Source organism: Podarcis raffonei, chromosome 2, assembly GCF_027172205.1.
Source record: "Podarcis raffonei isolate rPodRaf1 chromosome 2, rPodRaf1.pri, whole genome shotgun sequence".
Classification (NCBI taxonomy): Eukaryota; Metazoa; Chordata; class Lepidosauria; order Squamata; family Lacertidae; genus Podarcis; species Podarcis raffonei.
The window spans coordinates 108949315-108970476 of NC_070603.1; the positions used below are offsets into that span (position 1 = coordinate 108949315).

At 41.3% G+C, this 21162-nt stretch overlaps 3 protein-coding genes across 9 annotated transcripts in view; 2 read left to right on the forward strand and 1 right to left on the reverse strand.

The window, feature by feature from the left end:
- LOC128408915 (uncharacterized) overlaps positions 1-21162 on the reverse strand; it is a 269287-nt gene that overhangs the window by 163694 nt on the left and 84431 nt on the right. The window lies entirely within an intron of this gene.
- On the forward strand, positions 671-2265 carry LOC128408934 (putative olfactory receptor 2B8). 2 transcript variants are annotated; one of them, XM_053379013.1, is made up of 2 exons: positions 671-683; positions 1176-2265. In XM_053379013.1, the coding sequence occupies exons 1-2, from the start codon at positions 671-673 to the stop codon at positions 2102-2104; spliced, it is 942 nt and encodes a 313-aa protein (XP_053234988.1). In that variant the 3' UTR covers positions 2105-2265. The 2 variants fall into 2 exon arrangements, with proteins under 2 accessions (XP_053234988.1, XP_053234986.1); XM_053379011.1 differs by lacking the exon at positions 671-683 and having other exon boundaries at positions 1148-2265.
- LOC128408940 (putative olfactory receptor 2B8) lies at positions 13421-20930 on the forward strand. Of its 5 annotated transcripts, none has more exons than XM_053379023.1 (3): positions 13421-14196; positions 16752-16756; positions 20744-20930. In XM_053379023.1, exons 1-3 carry the CDS (start codon positions 13421-13423, stop codon positions 20905-20907), a joined length of 945 nt encoding a protein of 314 aa, XP_053234998.1. In that variant the 3' UTR covers positions 20908-20930. The 5 variants fall into 5 exon arrangements, with proteins under 5 accessions (XP_053234998.1, XP_053234999.1, XP_053234996.1 ...); XM_053379024.1 differs by lacking the exon at positions 16752-16756 and adding an exon at positions 20020-20034 and having other exon boundaries at positions 20754-20930; XM_053379021.1 differs by lacking the exon at positions 16752-16756 and having other exon boundaries at positions 13421-14223; positions 20754-20930.

Genomic DNA, 21162 nt, shown 5'->3' on the forward strand with positions numbered 1-21162 from the left:
AATTGTGCACCGGCGGCGCGTCAGCAGCGGGAAGCCCTATTAGCTAAAGTGGTACCTCAGGTTAAGAATGGTTTCAGGTTAAGAACAGACCTCTGGAACAAATTAAGTTTGTAACCAGAGGTACCACTGTAATTGTTAAGTGAAAACTGTTTAATTATTTTTTGCTGATATTTGCCGTTTACTTATTGAATATTGCTTTATTTGATGTAAGTTGTTTATTTTAGAGTTACGTTTTTATTATGGCTTCTTTGCATTGGATCAGATCGTTATTAGGCGTGCAATCTTTGCTGTCCATTTGGTGGTTTCTTCAGCTTGTAAACCGCCTTGTGCATAGCAATAAAGAAAGGGGGCGTGCAAATTAAAAGTGAAATGGAAATGAAATGAAATCTAGTCCAAGCCCCTGGAATGCAGGAATATGCAGCTGTCCCATATGGGAATCAAACCCACAACCTTGACATGGTCAGCACCACACTCTAACCTTCTTTGGCAATCCCTCGTAGCCAAGTAAGATTGTCTTCCACCAAAACAGTCTTAACAGTGAGTCTGTAAGTGACTGTGGAAGCCAATTCCTAGATCCACACGTCCTTCAACAGTGGAGACATAGGTTTCCGGGCGGGAGTTGATCATGGGGAAGGTCTGCCAAACATGCCTTCCTCTTAGCCCTGAGTTCATGCTTCTTCAAAGTCCACAGCATTTTTGGTAAGGGCTGTTCTCTAACTGGAGCACTGTAACCTACTGAGTCATCAAGCCTACCTAGAGGCACTGAAGGCTGCCTCCATTGCATCCCCATTGTGCCGTCCAGCACAGCTTTTCCGGGTATGGAGATGACAGCAGCACACTAAGTATAACTTGGACCAAAACGTTAGAGGCCGGAGCTCAAGTGCCAGTCCAAGTATGGAAGTCCTATGAGAGGTGATGGACCCTCCTTCCTTGGTGGTTCTTAAGCAGAGGTTGGATGTCCATCTGTTATGGGTGCTTTAGTTGAGATTCCTGCACTGCAGGGAGTAGGACTAAATGATCCTCAGGGTCCCATCCAACTCTACAGCTCTATGATTCTTGGAGAAAGCACAATCTCCCAGCCAAATAACTATTGCTTCCATTTGCTGGTTGTCTGTGATTCATTAAGGTCTCCTTGATGTTACAGATGATGTACAGGGAAGCATCACGGGAAGAAGGCAACCAAAGCTACCAAGGAGAATTCATCTTACTGGGAGTGGCTGACCGCCCACGCTTGGAGATGCTGCTCTTTGCCATTATCCTGATCTGCTACGTGATGACCCTGTTGGGAAACACAACCATCATTGTGGTGTCACGACTGGACCCCCATCTCCACACCCCCATGTATTTCTTCCTCAGCAACCTCTCCTTCCTTGATCTTTGCTTCACCACCAGCCTCGGACCACAGATGCTGGTGAGCTTCTGGAGGAAAAACAAGTCCATCTCCTATGGCGGCTGTGTGGCTGAGATGTACATCTCCCTTGCTTTGGGCTCCACAGAATGTGTCCTTTTGGCTGTCATGGCCTATGACCGATATGCTGCAGTCTGCCACCCGCTGCGCTACACTACCATTATGAACCATTCTGTATGTTTCACAATGGCTGCCATCTCCTGGGTTAGTGGCTTCAGCAATTCACTAGTGCAGACCGTGTTGACATTTAGGATTCCACGATGCGGAGAGAACCGAATAGACCATTTTTTCTGTGAGGTGCCTGCCTTTATCAAATTGGCCTGTGGGGACACCTCACTCAATGAGGCTGTCCTCTTTTTTGCCAGTGTGGTCATCCTTCTGTTACCAGTGGGCCTGATCACCATCTCTTATGCCTACATTGTGGCAGCTGTGTTAAGGATCCACTCAGCTGAAGGCAGGCAGAAGGCCTTCAACACCTGTGCTTCCCACTTGATCGTAGTGTCACTCTTTTATGGGACGGCCATTTTCAGTTACCTCCAGCCCCCATCCAACTACTCCCGTGACCGGGGCAAATTGGTTTCCCTTTTCTATACATTTGTCACCACCATGCTAAATCCACTAATCTACACCCTGAGGAACAAAGAGGTACACAAAGCTCTTGCAAGGGTAATGAAGAGAATCCAAAATAGCTCCTAACTTTATTCAGCAGCTCAGTCTTATCTTTTAATAATAAAAAAATCTCTCATTAATCATCTGTATGACTCCCCTTCCTGTGGGAATTTGTCGCTTTTCTAGGTCCTATATTAATGAATGTTTCTTTTGTGAATGTTTTATTGCTGTTATGATTACTGCAATCTTATGATGCTGTAATATTGTTTTATTGAAATTTACAGAACTTTTACAGAAATTTACAGAAAGGTGGGGTGGAGATGTTGAAAATAAATAAATCTATCTTTCTGTTCTGGCCCTTGCTTCTTGACAGAGTACTCAAATTCAGGTTTCTGTTTCTATCAAAATATTTCATTCACAGATTACTATGCTACATAGGCACCACAGCAGACAGGAGATGGTAGTGCTGCAGCAGGACATTTATCTGATATCTAGCGCAAGCCCCCTTTTCTCTCTCTCCCATAACGCCAAAACTTGTGGACCTCAAACGAAGCTGACTGTTGAAAGATAAAAGAAATTATTTCTCCTCAAAGTGCATATATAAATTTTGGCGCTTGCTCCCACAGGAGGCAGTGATGGCCACCAACCTATAAAGCCTTGTCCTCCATGCTTTTCTCCAGCCTTCGTTTAAAGCTATCATTGGCTACTAGTCACGATGACTTATCTTCTACATCTTCTGTCAATACCAGTTTCTAGAAGTTGCAGGAGGATACATTGCTCTTGTACTTGCTAGTTTTCCACAGGCATCTGTGAGACGACTAGATGGGCCTCTGACCTGATCCAGTAGGCTATCATGTTCTTGTCATAAAATTCCAAGAAACATTGTCAAAAGCTTTTTTGGCATCTATAAACATCATTGCTGCTTTCTTTTCATTTTTGACCTCCAGATATTCTATTTCATTCCAGATATTTCTTATATTCTCTTTCATTTATCTACCTGGAAGAAATCCTGTCTGATCTTGATGTACATACTCATTTAATATTTTTTGTTAGCTAAAATGTTTGCAAATAATTTATAATCATTGTTTAACGATGAGATAGGCCTATAATTTTTAATTTGCAGCAAATCTGAATCTTGTTTTGGGATTACTGTAATTTCCATGTTTCTGGGATTTCACCTGTATTTAAAATCTCATTCATAACATCTTTCAATGGGTTTACCAACTGTTCACTTAATTTTTTATAATACTTTGTAGTTAATCCATCTGGACTTGGAGATTTGGCGTTTTTTGTCCACTTTATTGCCTCCAACACTTCTTGAGCTGTTATTTGGGTGTTTAAGATCACCATTTGTTCCTCTTATTTTCTGCAAGTTACTGCTTTTAATATATCCCTCTATTTTGGAAAAAAAATTCCTTCCCCTTCCTATACAATGCTGGAAAATATTTTACAAATGCTGCTCTTATTTCCTTCATCTTATCTGTGATCTTTCCATTTATGTTAATTTTGTTTATGGACTTTCTTTGTTCACTTTTCTTCAACTGCCACTCTAGCAGTTTTCCTGATTTGTTGGCATGCTCAAAGTATTTATGTTTCATTCTTTCTATTTTCCAACTAATTTATTCATTAACTATCATAGAATATTGAGCTTGTAATATTCTGATCCCCTTGAATTGACTCTTTATTTGCTTTCTTTGACAGTTGTTTCTCCTTATCTGCAATTTCAACTAAAATCTCTTTTCCCCTTTTTTCTTTCAGTTTCTTTTTAAATGAATTTTGTTGTATAAACAATCCCCTCATTACCACCTTACTTGCATCCCAGACCATCTGCAATTTTGTCTGTCCTTGAATGTTTATTTCAAAATAATCACTCAAGGCCTTTTTAACTTTTTCCATAAAATTTTGATCATCAATGTCTTCATTCAATCTCCATCTAAATGAAATATGACTTTCTTTTTGTATTTCCATTTTCAAGGAATTATGATCTGAAAAATTCCTGAGGTTAATTTCAATTTTTTAAACTCAAGGTTCCAACTCTTTGGAAATCCATAAAGAATCTGTTCTTGAACTGCTATCATGAACATGGCTATAATGAGTGAACTCTTTGTCAAACCAATGACTTGTTCTACATATATCTATCAAGTTCAAAGTTTGCGCCAAATCAAAAAAAGTCTTTTTTAAACTGCCTTCTTTAGTCTCTTTTTTCCTGGCTGATCTGTCTTTTTCTAATGATGAAACTCCATTTAAATCTCCCATTAACATCATCTTCTGATCTGCAAATTCAAGTAGTTCTGTTTCCATTAAAAACAAAACAAAGCCCACTGCTTTTTTCTCATTGGGGGCATAAATTCCTACCAAAATCACCTTCTCTCCCTGAACTTTTATTTGTATTATTAAAATTCTACCTTTCTCATCCTTCTGAATCAATTTGGGTTCTAGCGCAGGATTAATGTAGAAAATTACTCCTCTCTTTTTTGCCTTATCTGCCAAGATGAAGTCCAAACCTAATTTTTTATTAATTAAAACTCTTTTATGCTTTTTTTGCGCTGTGTGTTTCTTGAAGACAAATTATATCCAACTTTTGTTTTAAAATTACATGTTGAATCCTGTTACATTTGGCTTTGCTGTTCAAGCCATTAACATTCTAACTCAATATTTTAAGATTAGCCATTTTCAGAGTCAGTTACAATATCTCTTTTTCCACCTGTTGCTCCTTCCAATGGCAGCTGCTCCAAAGCAGCTCTTTGTTCTGCTACTGGGTCTGTTCTTGTGTCATGTCCAGGGTCTAAGTCTCTCCTATGTTTTTCAAAGAATTATTTGGCTTAGTATTCTGTTGTCAACCTGTATCTCTTTTTCATGAATGTAAATGAGATCACTTCTGGGTATTCCCATTTGTACCTGATGTCTACCCTCTTCAATGCTGTTGCTAAAAACCGGTACTTGTGCCTCCTAAGTCTCGATTTCAATGGAATCTCCCTAAAATGTCGACTTTCTGTCCAGCAACCACGATACTGTCCTCAAAACGTTTTTGAAGGATTGCATCCTTCATTTGATTTGAAGCTAATGTTAATAGGACATCTCCTGGCTGCCTTTTCAGTCTACTTTCTCTCGTCCTTACTCCAAAACAGCTCTCCAACTTTTCTGCCATCCAGTCTTGCTTCTCCCCCATCCATTCTGCAATTGTCTGTGTAACATATGTTTCTAAATTCTGTTCTGTCTCTGATTCTGGTAAGCCTCTTATTCTCACTGTCCTCTCTCTCTCTCTTAACTTTAAAAGGAGGATTTGATCTTCCAACTCATTTTGCTTCTCTTGTAGTCCTCCCACCGTCCCCATAACTGCTTTTTGTTCCTCCCTCAAGTGCCCTAACTCCTCAGTAGTCCCCCCCCCAGTTTGTCAACTTTAGTTTCTAAATAATTGACCTTTTTGCCTAATTTTCCAAATTGTTCTGTCAACAACTTGTTGGAATTTTCCACATCCCTATGACTTCCTAGGCACTTGTTCTGTCAATAATTTGTTAGATTTCTCCATACTCCAACAAGTTTTACTTGTTGAGTAAAACTTTTCATTGTCTGAACCATCTCTTTCCTAGATTCGATAAACTGTTGTGTTTGGAAATCAGTATGTTCTGCTTTCCCTACTTTTTCTAATGTCTCCTCTTTCACACTTGCACATCTTTTCTCCATAGCAGATTTCCTAGTAACCGCTCCTGCATCTTGCTTACCCATCATATCTAGGCCAGCAGTCTTTCCCACAGTTCGGCACTCTTGTTTTGAACTCTGCATTTCCTGGCTCAGCCCAGAAGTGTAGATATTTTCCCACTCCCAGACTGAACCATGAAATTTTTATTTCCCTTTAAACAACCTTCCATCTCCTAGCAATCCCTCAAGACAGTAAACCAAAAACAGACAAAAGAAAAGCATAAAATAGTCCAAAAACAGACAAAGGAAAAGGCATAAAATGATATCACACCAAATCTATAAAATACAAAAATAACAGTTCTCACACCCAGGCCCTTAAAAAACAGAAAAAGCAAAACAATTCCAGATCAAATCAGATCAATCAAACAAGACCATTCCCAATCCAGCTGACATATAAAATTAATATAAAAGCATATACTTCTCTTCAGTCCTGTCCTTTCCTTTTCCCAAAGGTGGTGGGAAGTAAGAGTTAGTCCAACTTTATATAAATCCAAGATGTACTTCCAAATTAAAAGTCCAAGTCCAAATTCAAGTCCATGTAAACTGTTCTTTAGTACCGCATTTTTCACTCTATAAGACGCACTTTTCCCCTGCTAAAAAGTAAGGGGAAATGTGTGTGCATCTTATGGAGCAGATGCAGGCTCCATGGCTTCAGCGAAAGCAACGCAAATCCTCCGGAGCGCAGCAGGAGCGCTCCTGCTGTGCTCCGGAGGCTTCGCGTTGCTTTCACTGAAGGCAGGAGAGCAAGAGGGGTCGGTGCTCACCGACCCCTCTTGCTCTCCTGGCTTCAGGGATAGCAAGATGAGCGCCGCAGCCCCAGAGTCGTCTACAACTGGACCTAACAGTCAGCAGTCCCTTTACCTTTAATACCACTTTAAACAGCCATGGCTTACTCAAAGAATGCTGGGTGCTGTAGTTTAAGTAGGGTTGCCATATTTCAACACCCCGCCTTTTTTGCAAAATCTTTTAAAAAATGAAAATCGCCAGAATCTACACTACCAACATGGGCTGCTGCTTATCCAGACTTTCCCAGACATTTCAGTGATTTTCTACCCAGACGCTGTTTACAAGGGCTGAATACTGACTGTGTCCAGGAAGTTTTGGACGTATGGCAACCCTAAGTTTATGGTGCTGAAAGTTATTAGAAGACCCCTGTTCTCCTCACAGAGCTACAGTTTCCTACAGAATCAGACAGCATTTTTAAAAATTAGTAATCTACTGTATAGACCACAGGAGCCAATCAGATCCACTTTCCCCTTCCCAAAAGCAGCAGCTCAAAGCAGCTTATGAACTATGAAAACAAGCATTAAAAATAACAGAAAACATTATTTACTTACTTACTTACTTACTTACTTACTTACTTTATTTCTACCCCGCCCATCTGGCTGGATTGCCACCAATAGTCGCCAAACCAAAAAGCAACATCAAGGAAGAAGAACATAAAGGGTCCAAACGAAGAATCAATAAACTAACAGTTAATAACTTTGCTGAACTTGCAACACAAGATTCACAACTTGGGCACAATTATAGCAGTTTGAAGTACTTCTGCGAATGACGAAAGAACTCTGACGAAAGTCGCCTTCCCTGAGGATGTCATGCGAGTGGCAGCTGGCTTTGGGACTGCATGTCTTAATAGGGAGCCTGCCTCTAATTGTTCAGCTTGAAGTTTGATTCCCTGAGGCTCCGTGATGTGCAGGAAACTTCCTTGCATTGTCCATTAGATTCTGGAGACGCAGCAACAACAGCCCCTTCTTCAGGAAGATCCCCATAAAGCCAGTTCCCTTCCCCTCCAATGCCCTGCAAGAAGTAGGCTTAAGCTGGGGGAGGTCTCTAGGTACATGTAGTTGGGGTGCAATTCTCAGCCAGAAGAGCAACGATGCTGGGGTGAAGTAGACAAGCTGTGGGGAGAGGGAAGATCCAGCTTCTCCCTTTTATTTAATCTCTGAGGCTCTACAGCTATCTCTCCAACCCTCCTATCTGTTTCCATTCTCCTGATCTTACTCTCTCGCTTTCCCACCACAAACACACACACAAAGAATGGATGCTTCCTCCCATCTAACTTCTAACTGCATTCAACTCCTTTCTCTCACCTCTTTTTTCTATCCCAAGTAAACACATCAACATTTAATTCATTATAGTCTATAATCCTTGGACTCTTTCCTGCGAACATAGCATTTCCTTTCTTCACATTCCACATCATCTATTTATCTGTCTGTCTGTCTGTCTGTCTGCCTGCCTGCCTCTTTGTACCTCTCCACACCTGTCTGCTTCTCTTTGCTTGACTTTCTCCTTCCATGCTGTCAGCCTCTCCCTCAAGCCAACTTCTGCCACAGCCTGTGATCTCTGGCCATAGCTTCTGGACCTTAAAAGCCTATCCAAAGTGCATCTGTTGATGGGAGCGAAGCCCCGAGACAAGCTGACTGCTCTGGACTCCTACACGTAGCAGGACAAATACCAGAGCAACGGATTCATCCCTGAAATAGAAGCAAAAGTTGTATCCTTCGTCATCACATGAGAGAAGAACTGGAAGAAGGGAGGGCGATTGTTACGAAGACAGAAGTGAGGTTAGGAAGGGGCCGACCCAGCAAAAGAACAAAAACTTTGTACTAGAGTACCGATATACGTGAGATGAAAAGGAGAGCTGAGATTAAGTGGCGTTTAGTTTATGTCTTTCGATCTATGGGAAGCAGCCTTTTTCTTCATGCAGAGGTGAGTACTGTAATTTGCTTTATTTACTCCTGCTGGAAGTTTCCAGTCGTTGTGGTTTTGCAAAATTTTGTGCCAACAGGCCTTTGCAGCTGCCTCCCCAGAAACACTCTTTAATGCATATTTGTTCTGATTTGCCCTCATGGTGATCTCTGAGCGGTCATACCCAACCCCACTTTTAATACTGTTTGTGCCTGCAGAAGTTTTCACATGGTCATATGATTCCCAAGCAGAGCACAACCTGTAACATGCTGCTGAATTCCTGTAACTTTTTATACCACAGCTTTTCCAGTTTACTTTTGTCCTGCTGCATGTGGACAGCAATAAAACGCTAGCATTGGGGAAGCATCACAGAACTGGGGGCTCATCGACACTTCCGCTTGTCCGTTGCCGAGAAAGAGCAGTTTTCCCCAGGAGAAAGCAGCGGAGCAAGAGGAAGTGTGGACAAGCCCTAAAGCAGGATAAATCCATTACTAATTCACTGTTGGGGGGACGCGGGTGGCGCTGTGGGTTAAACCACAGAGCATAGGACTTGCCGATCAGAAGGTCGGTGGTTCGAATCCCCGCAACGGGGTGAGCTCCCGTTGCTCGGTCCCTGCTCCTGCCAAGCTAGCAGTTCGAAAGCACGTCAAAGTGCAAGTAGATAAATAGGTACCACTCCGGCGGGAAGGTAAACGGTGTTTCCGTGCGCTGCTCTGGTTCACCAGAAGCGGCTTAGTCATGCTGGCCACATGACCCGGAAGCTGTACGGAGGCTCCCTCGGCCAGTAAAGCGAGATGAGCGCGCAACCCCAGAGTCGGCCACGACTGGTCCTAATGGTCAGGGGTCCCTTTAATTCACTGTTACTGTGTCAATAAAATGTTGCAGAAGACACATGCAATAACACACCCATCTAGAAGTGTCCTCGGTTGGTTTTTCTTTCTGAGCTCCCCCACCCCACAACTTCCTTATACATTCCTTGTTAGAAGTTGCTCTATTCCTTGACTGTATTGTTTCCATTTGTCTTTTTCTGCACCTCTTTCAGTTCTACAGAACTGTGGGAAAGTCGGAAACCAGAGCAAAACACAGTTTTCAGTATTTATTATTATTGTTGAATTTGTATACTGCCCTTCATCCAAAGATCCCGAGGCAGTTCACAACATAAGAACACAAAATGAGAATACAAAATACATAATATACCAAAAACACCCACAAAAAACCAACATATTTAAAAAGCCATAATAAAACCCAAATAAGCCCATAGGAAGTCCAGGGGTTGAAAACTTGGCATATTAATCCATGTCATATTAAATCACTTTGAGATGCTTTATAGGAAGTGATTCACTAATTAAATCATCATTATCACCATGCTTCTTTATTTTCAGTCCCTTTCCTAATAATTACTGGCACTGAATTGTTCTCTCTCTCTCTTTTAATTCATTACAGCACACTGCTATAATAAGTGAGCTTTCTGATATGGCCCCAGGATATATTGGGAAAACCTTGGGAGCCCACAGCCCCATTCAGACAGCGTTAGCATGTTTGTGAAATTCAGACCTCTTTGCCCTGGTATGCATCACTTGAGCCTTATGCTGAATTTCACTTGCTCTGCTGTTGCCTGTTTAGACAATTTTGGTTTTGGAGCTCTTCAGAATCTGAGATTTTACTATGATGAATAGTTTACTGTCATTATTAGAAAACCTGACTAGTTCAAGTTGCACCCCTGACTTGCTTATGAATCATTTAAGTAAAAGCAGTGTCACACACACACACACACACACACACACATTATTATATTTTAGAATATTCATTTAAACAACTTTAAAATATCAGTGACTTCCCTTCTTCTCTTTCCATAGTTCATTTTATATAACACAAATTCCTGCATATTTTACATAAACCAAACCATTCAGTATTCGATTATTACATCCATCAAAACTTATTTACACTGTTGAATTTATCTTAATACTGCCAACATTTTCAAATGTACACAATTTTCACCCATATATTCAATATACATTTTCCAATCTTCTTTAAACGTATGTGAGGGGAAAAACAAAACCCCACAGCTTTCTTGCCCCCATAAACTGTCAAATTGGGTTGCAGACAACTAAGTTCTACTCAGATAGAGCCACTGAAATTCATCAGTGGGTCTACTTTGAGTAGGACTAGCAATACAGACAGTTGTCTCCCCTTGATCTCTTGGGTTTTATTAACCAGTAACATAATCCATAAGAACAAAGGATCTCAAACTGTGGTGTGCGGATTACCAGTGATCCGCAAGCTTCATTCAGGTGCTCTGTGGGGTTGCTCGTATTAAATATGAATTTTGCATAAATATAAATGAATATGAATATGGTATATGGATATACAAATAGATATTGTATATGGATAATTGTATTTTTATTCTATGGAATGCAATTTGTAACACAATAAAATAGAATGCCAGAAATTAAAACAATGAAAATGCAATTAAAAATCACACAGCATCTACCACAGCACTTTACAATTGTTACAACAGGAAGAAACATAATTAAGGGTCCATCCATACCTTGGCTTAATGTGGAATGTGAACTACTTGTGCCTCCTTCAATTCCCCTACCTCTTTCCATTGTTCTCCACCTGTTGCTGTCCCACACTTTATCCTCCCTAAATCAATGCAGATCACAACATAAAGATCACTGCATGTGGTCCCTTTCATGTACCCTCCAGCATTTCTCCAATGAAAATAGGAACGTCCTATTCAACAACAACAACAACAGTTTTACTATTTATATCCTGCTCATCTGACTGGGTTGACCAAGCCATTTCCAACATATATAAAAACACAATAAAACATTAAACATTTAAAAAACTTCCCTATATAGGACTGCCTTCAGATGTCTTCTAAAGGTTGACACAATCGCCTCTCCCACTTTGTGGTTCTCGCTTGGATCCCTAGTTTACTCTAGAGCAGAGTGGTCCAACACGTGGCCCTCAAGGCCTTTTTTGGCGGCCCTCAGCACCGTATGCTGCCCACCACCTGCAGCCCTCGCCTTCCCAAAGCCAGATAAATGAGTTGCTGGGCTTTGCAAAGGAGGAGCGAGGGCTCTGACAGGGTCTTAGGGTCCCCCTGCCTCTTTCCCAAAGCCCAATTAGTGCTTTTCCAGCTTTAGGAAGAAGGTGGGAAGGTTCTAGGATGCCGTTGGAGCACCGTGCCTCCTTCCCAAAGCCCAGCCCTCGCTTCTCTGGCTTTGGGAAAGCAGCAGGAGGGACCCCCTCAAATCTTGGCCTCGCTCCCCTGCCCTGCATGGCAAGGCAGTGTGCAGCTGGCGGGTTCTGTGTCGAAATTCTCTTGTGGCCCACTTGGTATGAATAGTTGGACTGCCCTGCTCTAGAATCAAGGGTGAGGAAACAAGCTGGGAGATGATTCGAACATGCGTGGAGGAAAACTCTGTTGAATGAAATTGAACACTAGTGAGGGCTCATAGAATCATTGAATTGTAGAGTAGGACCCACAGGACCAGCTATTAAAAAACAATAATTTTAAAAGTTGTGTGTCCTTGTTTCTCAATTTGATACTTTCATATGGTTTTCTGGTGTTTCATGCATTGTGAGCTGCCATTATTTTTATTGATTATAGTTTAGTAAATCTTTATTTTACAGTGGTACCTCGGGTTACAAACACCTTGGGTTACAAACACTTCGGGTTACAGACTCCACTTACCCTGTAGTACGACCTCAGGTTAAGAACTTTACCTCAGGATGAAAACACAAATCGCGGACCGGCGGCGCAGCTCAAGTAGGAAGCCCATTAGCTAAAGTGGTACCTCAGGTTAAGAATGGTTTCAGGTTAAGAACAGACCTCTGGAACGAATTAAGTTTGTAACCAGAGGTACCACTGTAATTGTTAAGTGTAAACTGTTTAATTATTTTTTGCTGATATTTAAGTTTGACGTTTACTTATTGAATATTGCTATATTTGATGTAAGTTGTTTATTTTAAATCACTCGTAGCCAAGTAAGATTGTCTTCCACAAAAACAGTCTTAACAGTGAGTCTGTAAGTGACTGTGGAAGCCAATTCCTAGACCCACACGTACTTCACCAGTGGAGACATAGGTTTCCGGGCGGGAGTTGATCATGGTGAAGGTTTGCCAAACATGCCTTCCTCTTAGCCCTGAGTTCATGCTTCTTCAAAGTCCACAGCACTTTTGGTAAGGGCTGTTCTCCAACTGGAGTGCTCACAGGCCAGTGTTTCCCAGTTGTCAGTGTTTATACTACATTTTTTAAGATTTGCCTTGAGACAGTCTTTAAACCTCTTTTGTTGACCACCAGCATTACGCTTTCCATTTTTAAGTTCAGAATAGAGTAGTTGCTTTGGAAGACAATAATCAGGCATCCGTACAACGAGGTTGATGTTGAAGTTGATGTTGATGTTGAAGAATCATTGCTTCAACACTGGTGATCTTTGCTTCATCCAGTACACTGATATTAGTTCGCCTGTCTTCTGAAATGATGTTTAAGATTTTTCAGAGAATCTTTTGAGAAGTTGGAGATGGCGTTTGTAAGTGGTCCATGTTTCACAAGCATACAGTAAGGTTGGTAGTACAATAGCTTTGTAAACAAACTGAGTCATCAAGCCTACCTAGAGGCACTGAAGGCTGCCTCCATTGCATCCCCATTGTGCCGTCCAGCACAGCTTTTCCGGGTATGGAGGTGACAGCAGCCTGCTAACTATAACTTGGACCAAAACGTTAGAGGCCGGAGCTCAAGTGCCAGTCCAAGTATGGAAGTCCTATGAGAGGTGATGGACACTCCTTCCTTGATGGTTCTTAAGCAGAGGTTGGATGTCCATCTGTTATGGGTGCTTTAGTTGAGATTCCTGCACTGCAGGGAGTAGGACTAAATGATCCTCAGGGTCCCATCCAACTCTACAGCTCTATGATTCTTGGAGAAAGCACAATCTCCCAGCCAAATAACTATTGCTTCCATTTGCTGGTTGTCTGTGATTCATTAAGGTCTCCTTGATGTTACAGATGATGTACAGGGAAGCATCACGGGAAGAAAGCAACCAAAGCTACCAAGGAGAATTCATCTTACTGGGAGTCGCTGACCGCCCACGCTTGGAAATGCTGCTCTTTGCCATTATCCTGATCTGCTACGTGATGACCCTGTTGGGAAACACGACCATCATTGTGGTGTCGCGGCTGGATCCCCATCTCCACACCCCCATGTATTTCTTCCTCTGCAACCTCTCCATCCTTGACCTCTGTTACACTACCAGCCTCGGACCCCGGATGCTGGTGAGCTTCTGGAGGAAAAACAAGTCCATCTCCTATGGCGGCTGTGTGGCAGAGTTGTATATCTCCCTTGCTTTGGGCTCCACAGAATGTGTCCTTTTGGCTTTTATGGCCTATGACCGATATGCTGCAGTCTGCCATCCGCTGCGCTACACTACCATTATGAACCATTCTGTATGTTTCACAATGGCTGCCATCTCCTGGGTTAGTGGCTTCAGCAATTCACTAGTGCAGACCGTGTTGACATTTAGGATTCCACGATGCGGAGAGAACCGAATAGACCATTTTTTCTGTGAGGTGCCTGCCTTTATCAAATTGGCCTGTGGGGACACCTCACTCAATGAGGCTGTCCTCTTTTTTGCCAGTGTGGCCATCCTTCTGTTACCAGTGGGCCTGATCACCATCTCTTATTCCTACATTGTGGCAGCTGTGTTAAGGATCCGCTCAGCTGAAGGCAGGCAGAAGGCCTTCAACACCTGTGCTTCCCACTTGATCGTGGTGTCACTCTTTTATGGGTCAGCCATTTTCTTTTTTTTTTCCGTGCATAATTTTTATTAATTTGTAAAAATCAAAATACAAATCAAATTATATCAATACTCTTGTTTTTTACAGAGAAAATAAAAAGGACTTCCTTCTGCCATTCCACGAATCGTCCATAATAACAAAAAAATAAATAAATCCGCATTCCTTTGTATGTAGTGCCATAAGTCACTCTCATTCTTCCTTTTTCCATAGGCATTACCCTTTGCTTCTACAGAGCACCTTTGAAACCCACTAGTGTTATCTGTTCATCAGTTAAGCTTTTCAGATATTCCGTAAAACTTTCCCAATCTTTGACAAACCTCTGATCTTTTTTATATCTAACTTTTCCTGACATCCTGTCCATCTCCACATAATCTAGTAGTTTGGCTCTCCATTCCTCTATAGTCGGCAAACTCTCTTGTTTCCAGTTTTTGGCTATCAACACCCTTGCTGCCGTTATAGCATATTGGAACAGTTTGCAGTCCTTCTTTTTTATCTCCTTTCCTACCAAACCTAGTAAGAACGCCTCTGGTCTTTTAGCAAAAGTATATCTTAACATTTTCTTTATTTCATTGTGTATGCTTTCCCAGAACTCTTTGACCTTTTGGCATTCCCACCACATGTGGTAGAAAGTCCCTTCCCTTTCTTTGCACTTCCAACATTTGTTGCAAGATCCGTACATTCTGGCTAATTTTACCGGGGTCAGATACCAGCGGTAGAACATTTTCATTAAGTTCTCTTTTAGTGACACACAGGCCGTGAAATTGAGGTGATGTTTCCAAAGTTTTTCCCACTCTTCAAAATAAATGTTACGGCCAAAATCTTTAGCCCAGTGTGTCATTACCGCCTTAACCTCCTCGTCACCTAAATTCCAATCTAATAGTTGTTTATACATTTTGGATAGAGTTTTTATGTTATTCTCCAAAATCTCAGATTGGAATCTGGACTTTTTGTCAGCATATCCTTTGCCTTTAACGTCCTTCTTAAACATATCGTTTATCTGATGATAATGTAGCCAGTCATATACTTGGGATTTGACCTGCTCAATCGGCCTCATTTTCCACTTTCCTTCCGCCTTCATTAGGAGTTGTTCGTAAGTTGCCCAATTGGCTCTCATGTTGGTCTTTTTAACCGACATAACCTCTAATGGAGACAGCCATTGGGGTGTTTTGGGTTCTAACACATCCTTATATCTTTCCCAAACCTCTATCAGGGGACCTCTAAATATATGATTCCCAAATCCCTTATGTCCTTTCTTCCTCCCATGCCACAGATAGGCATGCCACCCTGATCTATTGTCGTGGCCCTCTAGGTCTAACACTTCCGTATCTTCCAGTTTTATCCATGTTTTGACCCAGCATAAGCAGGATGCCTCGTAATATAATTTTAGGTCTGGGAGAGCGAAGCCTCCCCTCTCTTTTATATCCGTTAATAATTTAAATTTTACTCTCGGCTTCCTCCCCTGCCAGATGTATCTAGAAATTTCTTTGTGCCAGGTTTTAAATATCTTTATATCTTTAATGATCGGGATATTTTGAAAAAGAAATAGGATTCTTGGCAGTACCGACATTTTAATTGTAGCTATTCTTCCCCAGAATAGCAATTTGAGCCGACCCCACGTTTCTATATCCTTCTTGACCCCTTTCCATACAGTTTCATAGTTGTTTTTAAATAAGTCTATATTTTTTGGTGTTATCCATACCCCTAAATATTTCAGCTTTTTTGTCACTTCTATTTCTGCTTCTCTTTGTAATTCCTCCAATTTGTCTAATTGCATATTCTTAGCTATTATTTTTGTTTTCCTTTTGTTTAATTTGAAGCCCGCTACTTCCCCAAATTGGTCAAATTCTCTAAGTACCTCTTTTATTGAATCCAGTGGGTCTTCCATTGTTACAACCAGATCGTCTGCGAAGACTTTAGTTTTGTGTTCGTGATGGCCGACCCTGATTCCTTTTATTCCTTTATTATCTCTGATGGAGTTTAGTAGTACTTCTAATATCGTTATAAATAGCAGTGGGGACAGTGGGCATCCCTGTCTTGTTCCTTTAGTTACTGTTATTTCTTCTGTCTCCACATTGTTTATCAACAGTTTTGCCCTTTGTTCCGTGTAGATTGCTTTTATCCCGTTGTAAAATTCAGTACCTACTTCCATGTGTTCCAGTTGTCTCAGCAAAAATTCCCAGTTTACGTTGTCAAACGCCTTCTCAGCGTCCACGAATAACAATATGCCTTGTTTGTCGCATCTTTCTGTTAAATATTCTATTATATTAATAATGTTTCTTATATTATCTTTCATTTGCCTACCCGGCAGAAAGCCGGCTTGGTCTCTGTGGATATTTTTTACTAAGATGGCCTTGTATCTTCTTGCAAGGACTCCCGCGAAGATCTTATAATCTATATTTAATAGGGAAATAGGTCTGTAATTTTTAATTTGTTCTAAATCTGAATCTTGTTTTGGGATTAATGTAATCAGCGCCTCCTTCCACGTCTCCGGTATTTCTCTTTCATTAAGAATGTTGTTCATTACTTCTTGTAGTGGAGTCAGTAGAACCGGTGCCATTTCTTTATAATATCTACTACTAAACCCATCTGGGCCTGGGGCTTTCCCGTTTTTTAAATCTGTTATTATTGCTTTGATTTCCTCTATCTCAATTGGGGCATTTAATTTCTCTTTATCTGCTGGGGGGATCTTATTGATGTTCTTAATCGTTAAATATCTCTCTATTTTTCTGGTCCTATTCTTTCCAGTATTTCTAAAGAGCTCTCCATAGAAATCCAAAAAAGCTCTCCTTATTTCCTTAGGTTTGTTTATCTCTTCTCCTTCCACCACTATCCTGTTTATCGTATTCTGTTCCTTCCTTTTTTTCAGTTGCCAGGATAGTAGCTTTCCCGTTTTGTTGGCATGTTCGAAACTCCTCTGTCTCAGTCTTTTGATTTTCCATTCTATCTCTCTATTTACCAGCATTGTGTATTGTGATTGTAAAATTTTTATGTTCTCTTTTATTTTCTTATTTTTTGGGTTTTGAGTTAATTTCTGCTCATTCTCTGCTAGTTGTTGTATAATTTCTTTTTTCCCTTTTTCTCTCTTTTTATTCTTGATTGCGCTCTGCTGGATAAAAAAACCCCGCATCACCGCCTTACCCGCGTCCCACACCACCTTCAATTTTGTGTTGTTGTCTAAATTGTCCTCAAAATATTCTTTTAATCTGGTTTGGGCTTTTTCTACTACCTCTTGGTCGTCCAATAAGTAATCTTTAAGTTTCCATCTATTTGATCTGCTTTCCTGCCCTCTTAGTTCCATAATTAATGGATTGTGGTCTGAAATTGTTCTAACCTGAATCTCCACCCGTACCGCTCTAGTAGTTATCTCTTTCGAAATCCACATCTGATCCAATCTTGATGATGAATCATTGGGTTCCGAGTGGTAGGTATATTGTTTTTCCATGGGATGATTGAATCTCCAAATGTCTACCAAATTGCAATTTTGGATAAGGGAAAAAAACGCTTTAGGTAACTTCCCTTCTCTACCCTTTGTGTCCCTCAATCTGTCCATTTCTAACGACGTCACTCCGTTCATGTCTCCCAATAGTATAATTTTCTCATCGGCATAGTCATACAACTTTTCTTCCAATCTCCCATAGAACTCTGACTTGTTATCATTGGGAGCATATATTCCCACTATTATTATCTTTTCTCCCTGCCAATTTATTTTTACTGCTATTATCCTTCCTTCCTCGTCTTTAAATAACTGTTTCGCTTCAATTTGTTTTTTTATATAAATCACCACCCCCCTTTTTTTCTTCTGGTCTGAGGATACAAACTCGTTCCCCAATCTTTGATTAATCAGAATCCTTTTGTGCTTTCTCGCAATATGTGTCTCTTGGAGACAGATAACATCCAGACTTTCCTTCTTCAAGATATGTTCAATTCGATTCCTCTTTCCCCTGTCATTCATCCCATTAACATTCCAACTGTATACCTTTAACACCATTGTGATTTAATTTGTAGGGAGAAAAAAGAAAAGTGAACAGCTATAATTTCCTTTTGACCTTCCTCTTACGCTTCCTCCCCCGTCCCTCCCCCCTCTCCCTCCTCCCCCCCCGAACTTCCCGTCTCCCCCTCCAGAACTCCTTCCGATCCTATTCCCCCGTCTTTACCCTTTTCCTTTTGTGGTTTAAGTTCTTTGTATTTCCTTAAGAATTTATCTGTTTCTCCTGGATTTGTCAATTTTTGTCTCTTGCTCCTATATGTAAAGGAAAAGCCTTCAGGAAACTCCCATTTGAACACAATGTTATTTCTTTTAAGTATCTGTACCAATTCTTTGTAGGAATCTCTACGTTTTAAAAGCCTGACAGGAATGTCTTTAAAAATTATTATGTTGTTTCCTTCAATGTTTAACCTTTTCTCTCTGTTTTTAGAGAGAATTCTGTTTCTTATTTCCCTGTCTTTGAATATTATCAGGCAGTCTCCTACAAATTTTTTGTTCCCTGGAGGCTTAGTTTTTAGTCTGAAAGCCGATTGCACTGCCCTTTCTACCTCTTCTGGTGATGTTTCCAGCCAAAGGGCTAATTCTGTTATTAATTTCTCTTTTATGTTTTCTCCCTGAACTTCAGGTATACCTCTCATCCTAAGGTTAGCCTCCCTCTGTCTGAGTTCATTCAAAGCAATCCAATCTTTCATATCCTCTTGGCTCTTGTTCAAATCCAGTATCTCAGCTTTAATTTTCTCCTCCTCACGTCTTACTTCCTTTAGTTCTGCTCTGGTCTTTTTCATCCCTTCCTCCACTGACTGTGTCCTCCTGAATACCTCTTTGAGTTGACTCTTTAGTTCATTAACTGTTTCGTCTAACTTCTTATCTACCTCCCCAATTCTGTGCTCTACTTGTTCTAGCTTACATTCTACATTTTTCTCACTCTCCCTTATCTCCGCAAACATTCTTAATATCTCTGCCCTAAACTCCCCTTCCTGCTTTGATCCCTTTCTGTCCACTGGTGTTCCCCCTTCTGGTCTTTTCCCTGTGTTTGACATTCTTTGTTTTATCAGATATTAACTACACCCAACAGTATAATTATAACACTTCTGACCGGGTTTCAATTTCCTATTTAACCTGGTCCCCTGTTTTAACAGTCTTTTCTAACAGTCTTTCGGTTGCACAGTAGTCTATTAATTCCTTTTTTACCGTATTGTGACTTTGGGGTATCAGGGAAGGTCCTGTAGTTTTAAAGTTCAGGAGTTTGAAAAAACTTATGTCCGCAAAGTGATGTGTGCTTTCAAGCAGCACCAAAGTTCAGGGGTTTGAGAGCTCTTGTATCCTCAGAGTGATGTGTGCTTTCAAACAGCACCGTATAGTCTTGTAGAGGTTATATTGGGAAAGTTTGTTCTCCAGATAGTGGATGGAAGGTCCAAACCATCAGAGTCTCCCAGAAAATTCACTCAGAGTCTCCATTCCATTTTTCCTGGAGTTGGGGAAAAGGGAAGAAAGGAAAGAAAGGAGAGAAAAGAAAGAAAGGGAGGCGGGGGGGAAGGGGGGGTACAGAGATACTGGGGAAGAGGTAACCAAAAAGTAAAAAGTAAGGTCAGGATAGAAATAGAAGTTCCCAAGCGTTATAAACACTTTATCCGCTAGATGGCGCTCTCTGTCGCTGAAGGCAGGCTTTCGAAGTAAATTAACCAAAGAGTCCGTCAACACCCGGTAATAGTTGTTTCCCAAATGCTGAGCAAGTAACAAAAAGTTCAGAACAGAGATGTGCCCAGCTCTTCACTATAGTACCAAGAGAAAGACAAGAGCACAGCCACCAAGTTTTAGATCAGGTTAGACCTGTTGTGGAGTTGTAGATTAGTCCCTGATACGTTTTATTCTCCTTAATGGCGCCGCCAGCGCTTCTCTTCCACTTTTCTCTTCCGCGGTGGGGATGGCGTTTCCGGCGCCCTTCGTTTTAATAGATGGTTCTAATTTAATAACTTCGTCCTCTGTTCCCTGTTGAGTCACCCCTTTTTCTAAAGGGGGTCGAATAATTTTTAGCGTAAAGTCCTTCAGGGAAACGAAGTAATCACCGGTGGTAGCTCAATACACTTGCCTTGCTCTGCAGTTTCTCTCTGCGTAGCCACCGATCCCTGGTAACGGCAGAACCTCTAGAATTCCCTTCTTTCTCACTCCAGGTTTTTTTTTTTTTTTTCCGAAATAGTTTAACCTTCACGTTTTAACCACCCCCGGGTTTCTTGTTCACTGAAACGGTGCGCTAATCACCAGCGGGGTCTGGGCTGTCCGTTGCTCGGGGGGAGGAAATGGCTGCCGAGGACCTGCTGCTCTCCTCGCTGTTCTCCTCGCCTTACAAAGGTTACCTGACAGCGGGGTGAGCCGCGCTCGGTCTCTGCTGGCTCCCTGTACCTCCGGACACCCTCCGGATGTGTTTCTGGGGTGCTCTCGCCCTCTAGCACCCCCTTTTCCCCCTGTTTATCGGACTGGGTTCGCGCTCCTGGCCGAATCCCTTCCCGCACCGGAGACGCGCGCCGCCGGAAGTCCATCCCATTATGGGTCAGCCATTTTCAGTTACCTCCAGCCCCGATCCGGCTACTCCCGTGACCAGGAAAAGATGGTTTCCCTTTTCTATACATTTGTCACCACCATGCTAAATCCACTAATCTACACCCTGAGGAACAAAGAGGTACACAAAGCTCTTGCAAGGGTAATGAAGAGGAATTAATCCCAATAGCTCCTAACTTTATTCAGCAGCTCAGTCTTATCTTTTAATAATAATAAAAATCTCTCACTAATCATCTGTATGATTCCCCTTCCCGTGGGAAGGTGTCGCTTTTCTAGGCCCTATATTAATGAATGTTTGTTTTGTGAATGTTTTATTGCTCTTATGATTACTGCAATCTTACGATGCTGTAATATTGTTTTAATGAAATTGTTATAGAAAGGTGGGGTAGAGATGTTGAAAATAAATAAATCTTTC